General features: G+C 45.5%; 1 protein-coding gene across 1 annotated transcript in view; it reads right to left on the bottom strand.

The window, feature by feature from the left end:
* The window catches only part of SGSM2 (small G protein signaling modulator 2), a 138,910-nt gene that overhangs the window by 21,410 nt on the left and 95,645 nt on the right, over nucleotides 1-21,855 (bottom strand). Inside the window, exons 8-12 of the mRNA XM_056865427.1 lie at nucleotides 13,351-13,418; nucleotides 11,594-11,757; nucleotides 10,871-11,003; nucleotides 8,325-8,459; nucleotides 4,454-4,604 (exon numbers count right to left, since the gene is read on the bottom strand). Coding sequence (XP_056721405.1) covers nucleotides 4,454-4,604; nucleotides 8,325-8,459; nucleotides 10,871-11,003; nucleotides 11,594-11,757; nucleotides 13,351-13,418 — 651 coding nt within the window. The remainder of the gene's footprint in view (nucleotides 1-4,453; nucleotides 4,605-8,324; nucleotides 8,460-10,870; nucleotides 11,004-11,593; nucleotides 11,758-13,350; nucleotides 13,419-21,855) is intronic.

Here is a 21,855-nt window from a genome sequence, read left to right as displayed (position 1 = left end):
CCTTCTATATGCTTGACAATTCTATCTTTAATAATGCTACCTGGAACAGACGTTAAGCTAACTGGCCTGTAATTTCCTGGGTCCCCCCAGAACCTTTTTTATAAATGGGTGTTACATTGGCCATTCTCCAGTCCTCTGGTACAGAGGCTGATCTAAGGGGCATGTTGCATATCACTGTTGGGAGTTCAGCAATTTCCCATTTGAGTTCTTGAAGAACTCTAGGATGAATACCGTCTGGTTCTTGTGACTTGTTCGTTTGCAGTTTGTCTAGACCACTGGTTCCCAACCGGGGGTCCGTGGACCCCCAGGGGTCCGCGAGAACTAAATTAAGGTCCATGAAACCAAGTTATAAACCCATAATAAATTAATATTTTCAATTAAAAGTTCTCTATTATAAAAATATATATTCAAGTATTATTCGAAGTTTAATGTTTAACTAACAGTTATGATTAAAGTTTATTTTCAAATTCTCGGAATTTTTATTTTGAACCTTGGGGTCCCTGCACCGAACAAAAAAGTCCTAGTGGTCCCTGGTCAAAAAAAGGTTGGGAACCACTGGTCTAGACGCTGTAGGACTTCCTGCCTTGTTACCACTATTTGCCCCAGTTCCTCATTCTCACCTCCCCAAAGTCTCTGCTCAGAAGAAGGTTTTAAGAAGGAAGTGGACATGTTCATGAAGGATAGGGCTATCCATGGCTACTATCAGCCCCCCCCCCCATAGTTTATGCCTATGCTGAGTGCAGTGCTGGATTGAGATGAAGAGAAGCCCTCGGCTATTCCACTTGTAAGACCCCTCCCAAACTCCAAACCCCACGGCTAAAGGAAGATGGAATAGTGTTTTAAACAAAATTAGTGAAGCCAAGGGTGATGACGGGTGTTTAAAATTCCGCAATTCACAATTCCTCCTCTAAAGGACATAAGATGTTATTGTTAAATACCGTAGTGATTGGGGGGAAAGCATTAATGTTAAAAATAACACTGTTAAATTTTTTTTGCAATAACCAAACTTTGTAAACATTTTGTGGAATACGCAGGAATTTTTAGGAAAATGAAATTGTATGTTTGCTGTTAAAGAAACTACAATAATCAAATACACTAAGACTAAAAAAGTTTTTTTTTCTGGCCTTTCTCATACAAAATCATCCAAAAGTTCATCAAAATTTGTCCAAGTTTGTCATTTCAGTGCACAGACTGCTCAGTGCAGACAGCCTCTCTTGAGACATTGTGGCCCTTAATTCATTTTTTAATTCTTTTGAGGCCCGAAAAAGACCTCTCTCCTGAGCAGTTAGTGACCATTAAGCTAAGATATAGCCACAAGATTGCTTCCCCATCAGGGAAGGACATCTGATTTTTTTCTTTGTATATAATTTGATATTTGTATGAGACAGTGACTCTGCTCTTCTGTAGGCTGATGGCTTTGTCTCACGTATAAGTGAAAGGGAAAAGTTCATCAGTAAGTTTCAGGTCAACATCTTCCAGGTATGCTTCCACCAACAGTTCAACACCTTGCTGAATTTCTTGCTTAGATTAGCAAGAAAGGAAAACATTTGTGCAACATCACTGTACACCGTAGCTCTTCTTCTTAAATTGCCTTCAAGTGCATCTAGTATAGGAATAAAGGATTTTATCCTAAACGTATCTCTTGAAGAGAGTTCATCTGAGGCATTAGGACCAGGCGCCACTTCTGTCGTTTCCTTGCCGTCTCCTTACTCTTTGTCTCCTTGTGACAGTTCTGCAGTTAACATTTGGTAAGGTGGCTTTTGCTTGCTGCTCAAGCTAATCCAAATCTTCTCTAATTTTGCTTTAAAAATCCTGAAGTGAACAGTACAAACATGCACAAGTACTCAACTCAGTTCTGGTTGTTAGTTTGAAGCCTGGTATCACCCTTCTCATTAACATCAGAGTACACATGACCGAGGGCCTGGGTGACAGCGCTGTAACTTTCCAAAATAGCGCCTGTGGCTTTTTCATGTGCCTCCCACCTAGTGGCTGACAAATATTTAGGCACTTTTGACTGAGGTTGCAAAAATGATTTTAGAACTGCCCATCTCTTTGTGGAGGATGAAAAGAAGGTATACATTTCTTTGATAATGCCAAAACAGTTCACTGCATCAAGGCAGCAGTTGCAAATTTGTTTTTGTTTTTCCAATGATTTTTTGCTGCATACAGTTGTACCTACCAACCTTGTCGGCATTTTCTAAAGTCAATTTCAAGCTCAGCAGTGAGAAAGTTAAACACTATCAGTGCATTCCTACATAGAGTTACTCCAGTCTAAGCCCATTCATTTCAATGGGCTTAGATTGGAGTAACTCTCCTTAGGAATGCACTGTAAATCAGCCTGACAACTTTCTCCTGAGTTGTCTTTTAGCTCAAGGAAAGGTAAAACCTCACTTGGTAAACTGTCTTCAGGTGATACATATCTGATAATTAAAGTCAACCAATCAGAATGTGAAATGTCAGGGGTGGGATCTGCTGTCAAGCTGAAACATGCCGGCTTTTTCACGTCAACCAGAATTGCGTCCTTAACTTTTTTGCCATGGGTTGAATAATTTCCTGACATACAGTTTTTGACAAATAAGAGGGATTTCCTGATCTGGAATTTCCACACTGATTGATATGAGTAAAAATTTGGATCAAATTTTGCTACTAGTTCTAAAAGACCAAGATCATTGTTGTTATTTGGAGATCCAGATTTTTCACTGTCTCCTCTGAATGGTGAGTCTCGTTCTGCGAGAGTGCAGCATGCGTAAGAAAGGCCCACGACAGTGTCAAAAATATTACACACCTTGGCTGGAGGCCACTTAGATTTTGAGGCCCTGGGCTTCAGCCTGCCAAGCCTAGAGGTAAATCCGGCACTGGCTGGTGAAGCCGAAAAAAGACTGTGACGGTAATCACCAGAGAGCTTTGTTTATTTCTTTAAAGCATCTGTATCCAGCGTTTCCGTGCTGCGCTCAGGAGCTTCAGGGCAGGGATCCAAAGATGGGTCTCCCAAGTCTACGTCGAACACACCACTGAAGGTCACTGTCTCTCACACAGCAACAACAATTCTCTCCTTATTTCCATCTCTAGCGGAAGCAAACCAAGTGTGTATAACTGCCCTCTCCAGTCATCCTCCCTCTCCACTCAAATTTAAGTTGGAAACAACTCTGGATGGATCCTGCTTTTTCTGTCACGTCATCCTAAAGTATCATATACATGAATAATGTGAAATTAGTGTAATAAAGAATGACAACAGTGCTACTAATATGTAACAAAAGTAACGACGACTCATGAAGGAGGGATGTCAACTACACCCCCCTCAGCTTTGGCGCTGTTACTGCTTTCCTCCAGTAGATGAAAGCTTTAGAATCTCACAAGTCCTTTAGTTCTATCTGATAGTTCCAACAAAGGAGTTAATAGCCCATGAGTTAATAGTACCAGGTTTTACCATGAGAGCCCTAAATGACCCAGGACCAGATGACCTCAAAGTCCCCAAAAGGACTACACCTGCTGGATTCTCTCCAGCTCCATCATCACTTCTGTCCTCCAAATAAACCCCTTTGAATGGCAGAGCCCTGCTGATTTGCTGTCTCTGAAGCCTGCCACTCCACCACCACCAGCCAGGCCAGAGGGAGGGCACAGACTGCCCAGGAACCTCCCCTGTTTGCCTGGGCCTGGATCCAGGGAGGAACTCCTCTCATTACAGCTTCCAAGAGCCAGAAAAGGGGACCACAGCAGCCAAACACCCCACCCCCACCGAGCCGGGGTCTGGCTGAAAATCCCTCTCTCCTGCTTACTGCTAGCTGGCAGGACTGAGACCTCATCAAAATGACATTTCCACTGGTTATCTGTTCTAGTTTTTAAACACTGCACGATCCTTTGGAAGTCCATTCTGGGGCCATATAAAAATACAAATAAATAAAGAACTGTACATTGGCCAGGAATCCAGGAATCAATAGGCAGGAATCCAGTGCTGCCCTGATCTAGACCGGAAGAAAAATGAGTCTTTCCACCAGCATGGTGTGGTGGTTACTGTGACAGACTAGGAGCGGGGAGACCCAGTTTCAAACCCCCACTCTGCCATGGAAGCTGACTGGGCGACTGTGCATAAATGAAGTGAATAAATAAATATTCTGAGTGCTCCTCTTTCGAGGACCCGTCAGGAGGTAAAGACAACAAACAATGATTTTTGATGCAGGAGTAACAGTGCTCTCTTTGCGGCTGGCAACATCCCCAGGGCCAGCACCCTCGGTGCTTTCCAGGCACCGAACTTGCCAGAATTCCTCTTGGGTTTCTCCTTTCCTTCACCCCCCCTCAAATAAAACTGCCCAGAGTACTCCAAGACTCAGGCTGCACTCAGACATCACATCCGCCTGGAAGGTGCAAAACTCTGGCTTGTCACTGGACTTGCCACTGTGCCCGGGCAACCAGCTGGGTTCATGCACATCCCGGTTTGACAGCCAAATCAAATCACCTGTCGTGAATGCAGCTGCAGCAGCTGGGCGGGTCATAAGGAGAGCTGCTCGTCGAACACGACAGACACGAGGACCCTTGGCTGCAAGGTTCCAGCTGCCATGGCAACAAGCTGGTGCCGAATCCCTGAATCTCCATCATGTCGGTGATATCTAGGGGAAAGGAGGGAGGGGAGAAACAGGAAGACGTCTGAACCTCTGCCGGAAGGAAGCTTTCCACTACGATTTGACAAGGACAGGCAAGGATAGACCCCACGCCTCCCTTCCATGTCCCCCCCCCCACACGTCCATCCCATCCATCCATTTTCTCTCCCGCTTAATCCAAACATCTGGCCATTTGGGCCCAGAAGGCTAACACAACCAACAGTTACCAGCCAGGAAAAACACAACCCCTGATCTTAACCTTCCTCCGGATGATGCTTTTCATCAACCACTGGCCTTCAGCTCATCCATGATGTCCAATTAAGGCAAGGCATCAGAGGCAGCCGTGTTAAAACATGCAAGCAAAACCCGCTCTCCTTCGGTTCGGTCTTCCTCCCAGCCACACTTTCAAATTTGGGTGGAAGGAGGAAGGAGGAATGGCCAAATCACGCACGAGTATCCAGCACAGCAATTTGGCTTGGAGTAGTTTTTCTCCTCCAAAAAATGGACTTCATTTTTGGGAAACGGGAGTCTGCTGTTACTGCAACGCAAGGCCCATTAACAGCAACATATGGGATTTGGGGGACGGACTGATGTAGTTAGCACACAAAAACTAACAAGCACAAGATCATGGTAAACTGCAAATCAGGTCTATCAAAGCCCAAATGAAAATGAAAAAAAATGCTCTTCACCTTAATTCTTCAGGAACGAGCTGAACTGAGCCAGTACTTAAGGCAGCTTCTTGTAAAACCATTCAGTCCCCACATCTTAAAAAAAAAAAGTGGGCTTATTTTCCCCACTTTTCCCTCCACAGACAAGAAACAAGCTTAGAATTTTTTTTAAAAAAAATAAAGAAACAGTGTCCTTTTAAGTTGAACCCCACAGAACCTAAGAATTCAGATGAAAGGTACCGGAGTGAAGAATTAGAGTGAACAGCATCTTCAGTACACTATATTTGGTTCTGGTTTGTGGTGCGGTGCAATCCCTGCGAAAATTTGGCCCCATGCAGAAAAAGGCAAAGAGGTTGTAGGAAACTTAAAAGCAGAATGGAAAGCAAACTGGGTACAACGGTGTTGGCATTACGGCATCAACTGGAGACGGGTGAGGGCTCAAGCGAATGTTCCAGGAGACAGACAAAGGACCACAACCCCCTTGCCCCCAGCCTGAGGAGGAAAGTCCAAAATACATCCCAGCTTGCTGGGGGTAAAGTGTAGACGACTGGGGAAGGCAATGACAAACCACCCCGTAAACAGAGTCTGCCTAGTAAACTTCGGGATGTGATGTCACCCCATGGGCCAGGAATGACCCAATGCTCGCACAGGGGACCTTTACCTTTACTGTTTTACCTTACTTTCTGTTAATTGACTCAGGAGGGTTGGACTGCATGTGATATCAAGGATCTGGGACTGGATCCCTCAATGTATAATTCAGCCATAAAAGACACCTGAGGCATGGTGGGAAAACAGGCAGGATTGCGGCTGGGGGAGACATGGAATTCCATGATCCAGAATATCCTTCCAGCAAGCTACTTTAAGTCACAGTAGGAAAAAAAGCAAGTTCTTGTAATTTTCCATACTGGGGGCTTAAAACAGATGGAGAAAATTTTCAATCAGGGTATAGGGAGGGGAATTAAACATCCCCCTTCTGAAGTGCTTGAGACCCTGCCCCCACCTAATACTATTTCAGGCCAAATTAAACATTTGGGGATGTGATCCACAGTCCCCGACATTGTGTGTAGTTCGGTCCTGATAAGCTGTTGATGGAGAACACTGCCAAGGATGAAGGAGTCTGCCTAGACTGGTGGACTGGAATGATTAGAAGCTCAATTCCAGAGAGCTCGGTCAGGAAGCTAGTTAATGGAGGGACGGGCTTGGGGAGGAGTTCTAGAGACTCACGTCAAGTGGAAACGGCCCTTCTGGATCCAACTGAGCCAGGGACGATTCTGCCCTTGGCGCCTCCCTTTGGAAGGGATTTGCAGCTTCCGGGGAAAACCTGGGTCAGCTGGATCGACGATCTCCTGATTATCTCCTGCTTCTTTCTGCCCCCAGGTCCTACCCAGGCTGTCACTCCCAAACTTGCTCCTTGGATCAAAGAGTCCACAGCATCCGTAGAAGCCACAGCTCATCTTTACCGGGTGATTCCCCTGGGGCGACCACATCAAGGATATTTCCGCAGCACCAGCCTGGCTCGCTGTTGGATGTAATTGTGCCATTTCGGTTCTGTGGTGGGTGAGCCATCCCAACGGACGTCCTCCCTGAATCTACCATGCCAGAGTCGTGTGCGAGGCCTCTATGCCGGCACATTTGTTTCCAAGGCTCTGGAAGACCATCGCTTGTTTTGCCTCTTGCTTCCCATCCCGGGACTGTGCAAGTTGTCTTCACAAGGATTTGGGTGAGATGGAAGGATTTTGCTACAGCTACAAGGCACCTGAGCCTTGAATTCAAATCTTTCGTCAGCATTTGAGGTACCATTCGAACTCAGTACTAAGAGAATAGACAAATCTTCCCCCAGTGAACAACACCAGTCCTGCAAGGAAGCGTGGCAATGACCTCAAACTGGTCCTGGCTGGTAGAAATCAGGCCATATAAACCTACTGCTGCTGAACTTATTACCGACGGTGAAAGAAGCCATTCTCTGAGCTTAACTGGGAGCCATCTGAGTGACTCTCATTGGCCACGCTTTATTCCACCACCGTCCTCCTGCCTGGATTGTTCCATTTAAAGGGACACCTTGCTGTGTACAGAGATCCACAAGGAAGCTCAGATTCATAAGCTGACTTGCATGCATGGAAGAAAGCACTGAAGATGGCTGGCCTCAGGTGAGAATAAGTAAGCAGACAACTATCAGATTCAGCCCCTTGATAACAGATTCTTCCCCATATTTCAAATCCCCTGTTGTGGGATTACACATTTTGAAATCAGATCATCCGGAAAACATTATCCTGTTCTCCCAGACTCTTTTCAAGCACATATGAATTAATCTCACAGCCTTAGATGTATTTCAAACTGCCTCCCGTGGCCCATTTTTCTGCAAGGGTTTGAGAGGGCCCGGGGCTGGCTGGCTCCTCGTGGTGCTGGCGGCTCTTTCATGGATGCAGCTAACATCCAGGCCAACAAACCTTTAGGATGTCGCAAAAGCAGCCAGAGAGATGGGGCAGCCGTCGCCATGGCTTTTACATGACATATGCACAGACCACCTCCAACAAGTACAGAAGGGCAGGGAGAAAGGATGTGCTGCAGGTTGCCCACGAGAGAGCAGAGAGATCTGCAGCTCTCTCTGGTTTCCAAACAGCCACCACACAAGCCCTCTGCACAGGGTCTATTTGTGCATGCCATCAATGCATACTCAATCAGTGCTCACCAGCATCACCCCTTCCTCGGTGTGACTGCTGCCGTGTGAGCAGGGTACCTACGGGTGGGGGAAGTGTACGTGTGTCTGTTCCCTCCCTGTGAGCAGGAGCATTCAGGAAGCATCTACGTCCCCTCAGCCAGTAAGTGCTGTGCTCTCAGGTCAGTGAACTCATGGAAAGGGTGCCTGCTCCTACTCTCTGCGTACTGATTAATCACGCGAACGGATTGCCCACAGAAGGCTGACTTCGAAGCCTGCACCAGAAGGCAACAAACCCTCTGGTAATGCCAACCCTGCTGTACGCCGTGGGTGAAAGTCATTCCCGTGCCACTGGGGGGAAATGAAGAGGGGGTAGGTGGGAGGGACGGGGAGAAGGATAAAAACCTTTCATCCTTTTAGGATCTGTGAGGTTCCGAGAGCAGATCATGGATAGCATTGCGTGCAGCTTATCTTCTTCCTCCTCGTCATCGTCGACGGAGGCAGAGCGGCTGGCAGCTAAGTGGTGGTAGTTAATAGTTACTGCTCAAAGAAAATAGTGAAAGAGGAGCATAAGAAAACAAAAACGGGTGTTGGATCTACAAAGTCTTAAAAGGACATGTTTGGGGCAAAGGAATGGGATCCTCCCCTCCACAAGGGGACAGCATAAAACTCTGACATCATGGATTTGTGGGAACGTAACCTCCTAACCACAAGCATATTCGCCACTGAGATTTGCCCCTCACTAGCAAGGATGCTTGTACAGCAGGCAGTGCTTGAGGAGAGAACTGATTGACCGCCCAGCTGTCCTTCCTGCAAACCCCGATGCTAAGAAAACCTTATATTTTATATTCCTTAAAAGTGCCTTGTAATGTTTTGGAAATCAAACATTCCCACCACCCCTCAATTCCAGGAGTCCCCCTTCCTTTACTTTTCACCAAGTTCCCAAATGGCATAAAATACCACACAATATAAGGATAGGGTGGATTCTAGACAATTAAGAAAGACAACTGGAGATTGAACTGAATGCTCAAATGGACCCTTGTCAGCTAATGAAAATAATGGAAAAATAAAATAAAAGCCAAGGTTAATTTTCTGGGAAGGCTGGATTTGGCAAGCACATCACAGCGAGGTAATGAAAAAGAGAGAGAGAGAGAGAGCTTGCTCCGACAGGCAGTCCATAGCTGAGAAAGGTCAAATGTTCAACTGAATAGGCAAACTGGACCCTGCCAGAGCAAGAAAATCACCGAAGGGTCCGCTCAAACATGACAGCTCCACCACAGCTAGAAAGCAGAACTGTGCCAGGACAGCAATATGCAGCCCCTCCTCCCATGAAGCACGTGAAACGGCCCTGTGTGATCAGACCACTGGGACATCCTCCCCAGTCCTGTCTGCTTCGCAGGGCTCAGGCAGACGGAGGTCTTTCCCTAGCCTTCGTGCTCGAGAGCCTTTGAGTGGCAACGGCAGTATTGAATCGGGGACCATCTGCATGCCACGCAGGTGCTCTGTGACTGAACCACGCCCCTACTTCATTCAGATGCATGACGTAAGGGTGGACTGAGGTGGAGCCGAGGGAAGAGAAACATCTCTCCCAGCATGAGATCCTTTGAGTCTTCTTCACGCAATGCGGGTGCTTTACTAGTGAGCCACAGTTGCTGCTTCATTCAGATGTAGGATGTAAACTTGGAAAAGTCCATTTGGGCTGGACGGAAACCAGGAGTTGATGGGCCAGTGCAGTCTCTTGGGGTTTTTTTGTACACTGAGATCAACCCAGGGGTCTTGTTTGCATCTGATATGGAAACAGCACTCAAGCAAAAGCACGGCAAAGAATTGTTTTACTGTGCTGGCCAGAGATTATGTTGATGCTCCAGAATTCTAGGCCATATTTGCTGTATGAGTAGAATTGTGTCCTGATTTGACTGATACATCATTTGTGTCACAATGAAATTCAGGTTTTGAATCACAGAATCAAAGAGTTGGAAGGGACCACCAGGGTCATCTAGTCCAACCCCCTGCACAAAACCCCCTGTATCCTGGCTCTGTCTTCTACTGCTACCCCTCCCAATTCAGTATCATCTGCAGATTTAATGAGCATCCCTTCTATTCCTTTATCCAAATCATTTATAAAGATGTTGAACAACACAGGGCCCAGAACAGATCCCTGAGGCACTCCTCTAGTCACTCCTCTCCAAGTGGATGAGGAACCATTAACAAGCACTCTTTGGGTGTGATCTGTCAAGTAATAGGATCTAAACCACATTTTCCCAGAAGATGAGCAGATATGCCAGGGATTGAACCAGTAACCTTCTGCATGCAAAGCAGGTGCTCTTCCAGTGATCCACATCTCGCCACATGGGGTGAAGCTCCTTTCCAGTGCTGACATTCTGGGGGGCACAAGAAGATCCAACAAGAGAAGCCGAAAGCCAACCCATGGGGCCTCTCCATATTTGTGGAGTACCTGCTTGGCACACAGGCGGTACCCAGTTCAATCCCTGGAATCTCCAACTAAAGGACTGCAGGTAGGAGGCATTGGGTCAGACAGGGGAAGCCAACTCCCCACCAGAGTCGGCCACACCTGGCTGAATGGATTGATGTCGTCACTCAGCACGTTGAATCCTGGGGTGGGTGTTGCTTTTTTATACTTAGGAGGAGAGGCCGAACTTCAGTAACGGCAGAATTCTTCTGCATGCAGGAGGTTCCAGATTCAGCCCCTGGGGACTCCAGTTAAAAGCCTCTCAGGGAAAGGGGCTGGGAAAGAACTCTGCCTCAGACTTTAGTGAGCTGCATCTGTGGATTACATTGGGATATTGGAGCAGTCTGTACCAAGCTAGATGGACCAGGGGGTCTGACTAAGTATGGCTAGAAATAGCTTCTTTCCCAGCGTAACCATGCCCAATATTCCAGGGAACTATCCTTCTCTTGCAGACAGAAAACCAACCCCAGAAATCTCTTACTGTTCTCATGTCTGTGCCCCTGGTAAATAATTCTGAAGACGTAATCGGTTGCAGCCTCCACCACAGGCAGTTCTTCCATATCCATGGACCTGTTGTGGCTGTTCCGTTTCCGAAGCTTTGGAAAAACTTTGCCCTAAGGGGGTGGGGGGAGAAAAAAACAAGAAACTCAGCAAGAATGTAAAAACTGTGCAAAATGTTCTTCCTCTTGCGTAATACTAGAGCTCAGGGTCCTCCAATGAATTTTACTGATAGACAAAAGAAAGTGCTGCTTCACACAATGCATAAACAAACTGTGGAACTCACTGCCACATGATGTAGTGAGGGCCAATAGCTTAGGCAGCTCTAAAAGGGGATTACTCAGATGCATGAAGGAAGATGGGTTGACCAAAGGAACCCTCCTGTGTTCCTTTGAATACTGTTTGCTGGGTAGGGGGCTGTTCCCTTCATACCCTGACTCCCACCTCGTGGGCTTCCCAGAGGCACCTGGCCAAAGCTGGAAACAGAATGCTAAGCTAGAAAAAAAAACTCTGGACCTGGATTCAGCTTTGGACCTGGATTCAACACCACCCTGCTTCTCAGCCATGACAGTTCCCAGGCAAATACGTGCAATCACTCACAGCACTGTGCCAAACTGCTGGAACTGAGAGAGCAATCTGGAGCCTGGGACCCAGATCCCACTCCAGACTCCCTCCAGGAAGACGTCTATGCCAAGGCGGGAGATACCTTTCCCTGCTGGGACCACAGGGGAGGCTCCAGCTGTCCGCGGGGCAAAAGGCCATTCTCAAGGCAGGAAAGAAAGGCAAGGAGGTGTCCTCCAGGCGGGAAATGAAGGGGGGGTCTCTGGATGCCATCCTGGCTCACCAGCACCAAGGTACCACCTCTTTCTGCTGCAGGGGAAAAGGGAAGGAGAGTTTCCTTAATATTTGTTCTTCCTTTAAATGAAAAAAATGAACATAGAATTTTATTCACTGATTTTTACCCCACCTTTCCTATTAAAAAAAAAAAATCTTCAGTGGGACGAGCGGACCTTCTGTGCTCTATGAAGAAACCCTCACAGCCTCCAAATAGTTGTTTGTTGACCCACTGCTTATCCTAACCACCACCTTATGAGGTAGGTTAGGATGACAGATTTTGACTAGATGGTCATGTGAGAATCAATTTGAACCTAGGTCTCTTTGTGTCAGGTTCTTCACTGAATGCAAGATCCTAGGCTCTTGACATGAGTTCAGGCCAAGTTCTGGCCACAAGTCAAGTCCTTGGTTCCCAGGGCTTGGAAGCTCCTGTGTATACTTCGTTAGTGCCTGTTACCACAGCTGTGGCGTGTTGTGTCTTCATTCATGGGAAATGCCTATCCCGCTGTTGCCTAGCAATGTTTATCTTATTCTCTTGTCCTAATGTTTTTAAACAGGTAGCCTGTACTGGCTCTCCATTGCTAACCTTGCCTGCCTGCGTGCAGTTAGTTCTTTTAATTTGCTTTTTAGTTCCTAATAAAGTTTTACTGCTTCAGAGCTACCTGTCTGGATGAGTATGCTTGAGGGATGCTAGAGGCAAACGCCTGAGACTAACACCTTGGTATTAGGGCCTAACTGGACATGAGATTTTTATACGTTTTGGTTACAAGCTATTTGTAAATACTGGGTGCGTCTAGTTGGACCTTTTCTCTGTGTTCCCCTTCCAAGAGAGAGTTGGCAAAGTGCCTGGGCAGCAGTCAGGACACCGATTAAAGAGCTTTATTTAGGGACTAACCTACTGGATAGGAAAGAGAAGAGAGAAGCCGAGCTGCCTTGCCAGCTGAGACAGCGAGTGCTCGTCTGCCCCAGGAGGAAAGCCTAAGACAAGGAGAAACCCCTTTGGACAAGAGGGCCCCTCCCCCCAGCAGTCCTGTCTAGCCAGAGCTTACTGCTCCCTGCGGGATCTCCGTCCTCCTCCTTCCCTGCATACAAGACGCTACTGCATTCCACCTTCCCCACAGCAAAGCCCGTCTCTCTCATCCCGTTCTCGGGAGCCAAGGCCAGCCAGGCAGGATGTCACCACTTCTATGAACCCCCCCAAAAAACCTCACCTCCCCCCACCCACTCAGCACTTCCTTCCAGAACAAGTGACCAACTCCTACACCCTGCCCTGGCTGAGGGCCTGGCCACACTTCCCCCAAGAGCCTTCTGCTCCTCGCGGCACAGAGCAAGCTGAGTCACTCAATTAAACTTGAAACACTTAACCAAGTATGAGTTCTAAATCTGAACAAACAGCCGTTCTTCAAAGGAAAGGCCTGCATGCATCAAACATAAGGTTACCAACCTCCAGGTGGGGCCTGAAGATCTCCAGTCTACAGAGATTACTTCCCCTAGAGGAAATGGCATCCTAGGGGGCTGGACTCTATGGCATCATATCCCTGCTGAGGTCCCTTCACTCCCCAAACACCCGGCTCCACCCTCAAATCTCCAGGAATCTCCACCCCAGAGCTGGCAATGGATAAGGCTTACGTTGTTGATGGCAGTGGATGCAGACGATCTGGCTGAAGGGGACAATCAAGGCGTAGTCCCAGTAGATGCTGCAGGTCAGAATTCAAGAGGTGATCATTAACTGGAGGTGCTGGTTCGACGGTTACCTGGGGTTAGCATTTCCCCTCCCCCACTATGCAAGCACACCCCCTAGTCATCCTTTCATTTCCCAGTTGAGAATCCAATGCTTCTTCAAAGGCAACTTGGAGGATGGATGGAGTTTAAATTCAGCTATGAAGCCAAAGTCTCAGCTCACACATAATACCCAACTGTGGTTTGGCCCAGGGTTGCCAACCTCCTAGGCCTGGATATCACCAGGAATTACAACTGGTCACCAAATGGAAGAGATCAGTTCCCCTGGAGAAAATGGCTCCGTTGGAAGGGAAGGGAGTGTAGTATGGCGCTATGCCCTGCTGAGTTCCCTCCCTTCGCCAAACCTTCTCTCTTCAGGATCCACCCACAAATCTCCAGGAATTTCCCAACCTGGAGTTGGCAACCCTAGTTTGGTGTCAGGTAAAGGAGTTTCAGGCTTCTTTATGCAGACCCTCCTCTCCCCGACACACTGTAGGTTTTCTAGTTACCTCCTGCTTTGCAGCAAACCACAGTTTACCATTACATTTGACTTAGTGATCTGTGGTTTGTGCGGTTTATGTTTTCTCCATCTCCCATAACAGTCTTGGAGGCCCCCAATGAAACGGATGGGCTGTAGATTCACAGTAGACAGAAGAAAGTTTGTCTTTACTCATCAAGTCACTGAATTGTGGAAACCACTGTAAGTGGCTATAGCGAGAGCCACCAGCACAGGCAGCTTCAAAACGGGGTGAGCCAAATTCATGGAGGAGAGTGTTCCATCAGTGGCTGCAGTGGCCACAGTGGCCAAAGGGAGCCTCTGAGTGTCAGTAGTAGGAGGCAACGCTGGGGAAGGCCTCGGCCCCTGTGCCTGGTTTGTTGGCTCTTCAGGGCAACTGAGTCTCACACACACAAGCAAACGTGAAGCTGCCTCATAACGAGTCAGACCCCCTGGATCCCTCAGTCAGTACTGTCTACTGTTTTCTGTTGCCCCATAAGGTTGGACCAGAACCAACGGGTTGAAATTAAATCAAAAGAGTTTCCGTCTAGACGTTAGGAAGAACTTTCTAACAGATACAGTGGTTCCTCAGAGGAACAGGCTTCCTCGGGAGGTGGTGAGCTCTCCTTCCCTGGAAGTTTTTAAGCAGAGGCTAGATGGCCATCTGTCAGCAATGCTGATTCTATGACCTTAAGCAGATGATGAGAGGAAGGGCATCTTGCCCATCTTCTGGGCATGGATTACGGGTCACTGGGGGTGTGGGGGGGTAGTTTGGAATTTCCTGCATTGTGCAGGGGGTTGGACTAGATGGCCCTGGTGGACCCTTCCAACTCTATGATTCTATGATTCTACTCAGTACTGTCTGGCAATGGCCCTGCAGGCTCAGGCAGAGGTCTCTTTGGCCACTGCACGAAGCAGGACTATATGGACCACTGGTGTGATCCAGCAGGGTCTTCTGTTCTTATAAGGAGCCAGCACAAACCAGAGTTCATCCATATGAATGTCATAACAAACCCTAATTGTCAAGAAACCAATAAGGAACTTGGCAGTGAGGCAAGATGGATCACCTGACAGAACCTCAAGTTCTTCTCCAGGGTCATTCACCGGTCATAGTTTGACTTCACTTCTGTACCCAGTCATCCAGGAATGCCCCCCGGTGGGATTCCCCTCAGAATAGTTGCTTGGGGGTGGGGGAGAGGGTCAGGTCATACCAGGCATGGCTTCTTTGATGGGTTTGGATTATGGAAAACAAGGCAGTTTCAGCCTTGCAAAGTTGATCAGAAGCGGAACTGAATGCTCTTCCCCACTGTCACTCTCCCCTGAACTCTAAGCCTGTCAGAGTGATGGGGGGACAAACAAAACCAGGTCGCCAGCCACACAGGGGCTGCTGGGGGCCGTCCCTCATGCCAGCTATATGGTTTGCTTAACGAGGCCTGAGCAGCTGGGAGAGAGACAGAGGAGGAGCTTAGAGACAGGTCAGTTAAAGTTTTACTGTAAAGTTTGTGTTTGTGTTTTCCTCAGTGACTGGGGAGCAGTAGTTGAGGTTGCTGTGTGTGTGAGTGAGTGCCTGTAGCCTGCTGGAGGGGGGTTTCTGACTGGTTCTCTTTGTTGTTTTATCTAGCTGTAGCTGGCTGAAGGTAATTGCTGTGCTGTTGATTGCTGAGGGGTGGGGCTGAGAGTATTTAAACAGGCTCTGCTTACCAGAGGCGCGAGCCGAAGGGCGAGAGCACAAGGGCTCTTGGCCTGGGGTCATGTCTGGGGGCCTTGAAACAAAGTTTGTATTTGTAGTTTACTCTGAAACCAGGAGTGTTGTGAACCTTTTAGTAGGGTTACCATTGAGGGATTGTGAAAGAAACCATACCATGTCTGTAATGAATCAAAGCAGAATGGCTGGTGAGAGAGTGGAGGCAGTGACGTGTAAGGTTTGTGAAATGTTTTTTCTACCCAAGGGTAACTGCAATTACACATGCAGTAAGTGTAAGTTGGTGGCTCTACTGGAAGAGAAAATAAGGGGACTTGAGGCACGCTTGTCTACACTGCAGAGTATAAAAGAGGGGGAGGAGTTCATGGACCAAACTCTTGGGAGGGCAAGAGGAGGAGGAGGAGGGCCAAATAACTCAGTGTAGGGAGGGGGACCCACCTCAGGAGAAAAACATATGGAAGAATGTTACCCACAGAAATAGGAAAGTCAGGAGACATTCCGTTCCTCTGTTGCTTAACAATCGGTTTCAAAAGCTCCCTATAGATGCTGAGCCTGGATCATTAGAACATAGGTTCAGTGCTCAGTCCTCTGGTATCTCAAGTCCCTGTGGATGACAGGACTCAAAATTCTGCTCCCCAATGTAGGAATAGGCGAATGTTGGTTATTGGCAATTCCCACTGAGAGGGGTAGAGGGTAAAGTGTGTCGACCGGACTTGTTGTCTCAAGAGGTGTGTTGTCTGCCGGGAGCACATATCCGGGATGTGACGGAAAGTCTGGATAGAGTTGTTAGACCCACAGATCATTATCCCTTCTTTTTTATTAATGTGGGAACAAATGATACTGCCTGGAACAGCCCAGAAAGTATTAAAAGGGACTATACAGCTTTGGGTAAAAAGGTGAAGGAACTGGGAGCACAGGTTGTGTTTTCGTTGGTTCTTCCTGTAGTAGGCCGTGGATTGGGAAGAGAACGAAAAATTCTGGAAATAAATGAGTGGCTGCATCGATGGTGTTGCCAGGAAAGGTTTGGTTTTTTGGACCATGGCTTATGCTACCTGGATAATGCTCTTCTATCGGGAGATGGTTTGCACCTCTCAAAGATGGGTAAAAATGTGTTTGGCCACAGCCTTGCAAACCTGATAAGGAGGGCTTTAAACTAAATCTTCAGGAGGAGTGAGACATAAATTTAAAGCCTCAAGTGAGGTCAATAACTGCAAATATAGATATGAATGATTTGCAGAGGTTAGCACATACGCAAGGAAAGACAGATCAAAAACGTAACAATGGGAGGGAGACAATCTTAAATAAGCTGCCAAGAAGAAGGACCTGTGGCCTAAGGTGTCTCTAAACTAATGCACAGAGCATGGGAAATAAGCAAGATGAAGTAGAACTTTTAATAGAAAAAAGCAAATATGATATAATAGGCATTACGGAAACCTGGTGGGACGAGTCTCATGATTGGAATGTATTAATTGAAGGGTACAACCTATTTCGGAGAAATAGACCAAATCGGAAGGGGGGAGTGGTAGCATTATACGTTAGGGATGATTACACCTGCGAGGAGATCCAGGACTTAAACGCTGGAACCCAGCTTGAAACCATCTGGGTAAAAATTAAGGGAGAGAAAAATAGTGATGTCATTGTGGGGGTATATTATAGACCCCCAAGCCAGACTGAAGAGTTAGATGATGCTTTCCTGGAACAGATGTCCAAACATTCAAAAAAGAAAGATGTAGTAGTAATGGGAGATTTCAATTATCCTGACATCTGTTGGAAGGCTAACTCTGCCAAAACAACTAGGTCCGACAAATTCCTCACTTCCATTGCAGACAACTTCATAGTCCAAAAAGTGGAAGAAGCGACAAGGGGAACAGCCATTTTGGATCTGATCTTAACCAATTATGATGACTTGGTTTATGGGGTAGAAAGAGTGGGATCTTTAGGTGGGAGTGACCATGTTCTCCTGGAGTTTGTTATACAGCAGAAAGGAGAAGCAAGAAATAGTCTTAACATGTACTCTAGACTTTAAGAAAGCTGATTTCAATAAACTTAGGGAACTACTGGGTGTGATCCTGTGGGTGAGAATATTGAATGAGAAGGGAGTACATGAAGGATGGGAAATTCTAAAAGGGAGATATTGAAGGCGCAATTTCAATCAATTCCCACGAGGAGAAAAAAAGGTAGAGGTTTGAAGAAACCAGGGTGGATGACTAAAGAACTTTTGGTTGAGATAGGATTTAAGAAGGGCATGTACAAGAAATGGAAAAAGGGAGAAATCAACAAAGAGGAATTCAAACAAGTAGCCAGCACATGTAGGGAGAAAGTCAGGAAGGCTAAAGCGCAGAATGAGCTCAGGCTAGCCAGGGAAGTTAAAAACAACAAAAAAGGGTTTTTTGGTTATGTCCATAACAAACGGAAGATCAAGGTAACGATCAGGTCACTGCGTGGAGAGGACGGTGAGTTATTAACAGGGGAGGCAGAAAAGGCAGAATTACTTAACTCCATTTTTGTATCAGTCTTCTCCCAAAAGGGGAATAGTGCTCAACCTGGGAATAATGGAGCAGAGGATGCAATAGGGGAATTACAGCATAGTATAGACACTGAGATAGTACAGGAATACCTGGCTACTCTCAATGAATTCAAGTCTCCAGGGCCGGACGAACTGCATCCAAGGGTGTTAAAAGAACTGGCTGAAGTGATTTCACAACCAGTGGCAATAATCTTTGAGAATTCATGGAGAACAGGAGACGTTCCAGCAGACTGGAGGAGGGCAAATGTGGTCCCCATCTTTAAAAAGGGGGGGAAAAGAAATCCCAAACAATTATCGCCCAGTCAGCCTGACATCAATACCAGGTAAAATACTAGAGCAGATAATTAAACAGACGGTCTGTAAGCACTTAGAAAGAAATGCCGTGCTAACACAGACAATTTTCAAGAATATGTCAGAAATTGAACAGAAAGACTTTGTATCATTTACAGGTTGGGAAAAGACTAATAAAGTTAAATATTTGGGAATCTGGATTTCTACAAAGAATAAAGACTTGATTACAAATAATTATTTAAAGTTGTGGGAGTCAATCAAGAATGATATGATAATCTGGTCAAATAAGAAGCTCTCAATGCTGGGACGTATATTAACAATTCAAATGAATATTTTGCCGAGGATGCTCTTTTTGTTTCAGAATCTACCAATAATTTCCCATGCTAAGTACTTTGAAAGATGGAGATCTATTGAATTTCATCTGGCAAGGGAAAAAATCGAGAATTGCTTATAAATATCTTGTAGACTCTAAAGACAGAGGATTTCCACTCCCTAATTTTCAAATATATGCTGAAGCGCCTGCTTTGGTATGGCTTAAAGACTGGATTACTCTATCAAATACACGGTTACTGGATTTAGAAGGTTTCAATAATATAAGTGGATGGCACGGTTATTTATGGTATGACAAAATAAAGATACAAGCATCATTCCGGAACCTATAGTGAGATCCTCTTTATTCAGAATATGGTCCAAATATAAACATATTTTGGAAACCAAAACTCCAATGTGGATATCATCACAGGAAATGTTAACATTACGTACGCTTAGACCAGACCGATTTGTCACCTATCAAGATATATTGAAATGGGATGGTAAGAAATGTACTTTAAAGGAGTATCAGGAGTTGCAAGAGACTTTGAACTAGTTTCAATTCCAACAAGTTACATCAGTATTTTTACAAGATTTGAAAACAGGTTTTTCTAAAGATAAATCACTCTTTCATAAACTCTTGCTGGATAATAACGAACGGCTGATCTCTAAGATGTATAAACTCTTACTAGAAATTTACTGTGAGCAAGAACGAATTAAACCAACTATGATCAACTGGGCACAAACGCTAGGCCATGATATCCCATTGAATAAGTGGGAAAGATTATGGACTCGAGATCTAAAAGGTATTTATGCCCAATCGTTGAGGGAAAATATCTATAAAATGATGTATAGGTGGTATTTAACACCTAAAAAGATGGCGAGGATCTACAATACGATGTTTCCTAAGTGTTGGAAATGTAATACAGAGATTGGCTCATTTTATCATATGTGGTGGACTTGTGATAAAGCTAAAGAATTTTGGGACATGATATACTATGAAATCAGATTGATATTACAGAAGAATATACCGAGATCACCAGAGTTGATGCTACTTAGTATAATACCAGACACTATTTTAACTCAAAGAACTTTTTTGATTTATGCAACCACAGCTGCAAGATTGCTGTACGCAGCTAAATGGAAAACGACGGACATTCCAGAAAAAAGAGACTGGATACTGAAAATGCTAGAATTAGTGGAAATGGCAAAATTAACTGCATTGATAAACCAAAGAGACAATGAACAGTTTATGGGAGAATGGGAGGTATGGAGAATTTATTGTGAACATGAATTACATTTAGGGAAATTAGAAGGTTACACATTGAAATGACCCGTTAGGTATTCTCTTATGACTAGCTATTAGATTTTTGTTTAATATTAGGGTCAATACTATAAACATAAGTAATACATTAATCTATTTTGAAGCAGAGGGAGGTGACCGGGAAGTCACTGTTTAATTCATTACTATGTATTTTTTACAACATTACAGAGATATTCTTTTATGATTGTTATTATAACAGTTGTTAAATGGATGTTGAATTTACTTTTTTTTTTAAATAATAAAAAAAATTATTAAAAAAAAAAAGAAATGCCGTGCTCACTGACAGTCAACATGGGTTTCTCAAAAACAGGTCATGCCAAACTAATCTCATATCTTTTTTTGAAAGAATGACAAGTATGGTAGATGAAGGGAATGCTGTAGATGTAGTGTACCTTGATTTCAGTAAAGCCTTTGATAAAGTCCCCCATGATCTTCTTGAAACAAAACAAGTAAAATGTGGGCTGGACACTGCTACTATTAGGTGGATTGGTAATTGGTTGACCGACCAAACCCAAACAGTGCTCATTAATGGCATAACTTCATCCTGGAGAGGAGTGACCGGTGGGGTACCACAGGGGTCTGTCCTGAGACCGGTACTATTTAATATCTTTATAAATGACTTGGATGATGGAATAGAGAGCATGCTAATCAAATTTGCAGATGATACCAAGTTAGGAGAGGTAGTTAATATCCCGGAGGGTAGGGTCAGAGTTCAGAATGACCTCGATAGACTGGAGAGCTGGGCCATAAGCAATAAAATGGATTTCAATAGGAAGAAGTGTAAAGTACTTCACCTAGGCAGAAACAACATAAGGCACAGGTACAGGATGGGAGAGAGTTGGCTTGACAACAGTACATGTGAAAGAGATCTGGGAGTCTGAGTGGACCACAAAACTGAACATGAGTCAACAGTGTGATATGGCGGCTAAGAAGGCCAATGCAATTCTGGGCTGCATCAACAGGAGAATTGTGTCTAGATCAAGGGAAGTAATACTACCACTGTATTCTGCATTGGTCAGACCTCACTTGGAATACTGTGTCCAGTTTTGGGCTCCACAATTTAAGAAGGATGTTGACAAGTTGGAGTGTGTCCAGAGGAGGGCGACCAGCATGGTCAAAGGTCTGGAATCCATGCCCTTTGAGGAGAGACTTAAGGAGCTGGGTTTGTTTAGTTTGGAGAAGAGAAGCTTGAGGGGAGACATGATAGCCATGTTTAAATATTTGAAGGGATGTCATGTTGATGAGGGAACTAGCTTGTTCTCTGTTGCTCCAGAGACTAGGACACGGAGTAATGGATTTAAACTAATAGAAAAGCGATTCCATCTAAACGTTAGGAAGAACTTTCTGACGATGAGGATGGTGGAATGTGCTGCCTCGGAGGGTGGTGGAGTCCATGTCTTTGGAGGTCTTTAAGCAAAGGCTAGATGGCCATCTGTAGGGAGTGCTTTGATTGTGGGATCCTGCATGGTGGGAGGGTTGGGGTCACTGGGGGGAGGTAGTTGTTAATTTCCTGCATTGTGCAGGGGGTTGGACTAGATGACCCTGGTGGTCCCTTCCAACTCTATGATTCTATAACCGCTCTGCTGCTCTCATTTTGTAAGCTGGTCATGAAATGTTAACGTCAAAGTTTTACTTATACTGGTTTTGTTGTGATCTGCATCTTGAGTGTTTTCATTAGCTGCTTAAAACATATTCTTCTTCTGTTAGTGTCTTGTTACAAAATTAAACAGGAGTCTAGTCACACCTTGAAGACTAACCAGATGTAT

This window comes from Euleptes europaea, chromosome 19 (genome assembly GCF_029931775.1).
Source record: "Euleptes europaea isolate rEulEur1 chromosome 19, rEulEur1.hap1, whole genome shotgun sequence".
NCBI lineage: Eukaryota > Metazoa > Chordata > Lepidosauria > Squamata > Sphaerodactylidae > Euleptes > Euleptes europaea.
The sequence above is the reverse complement of the archived record's forward strand: the minus strand, read 5'-3'. Positions and strand labels throughout refer to the sequence as shown.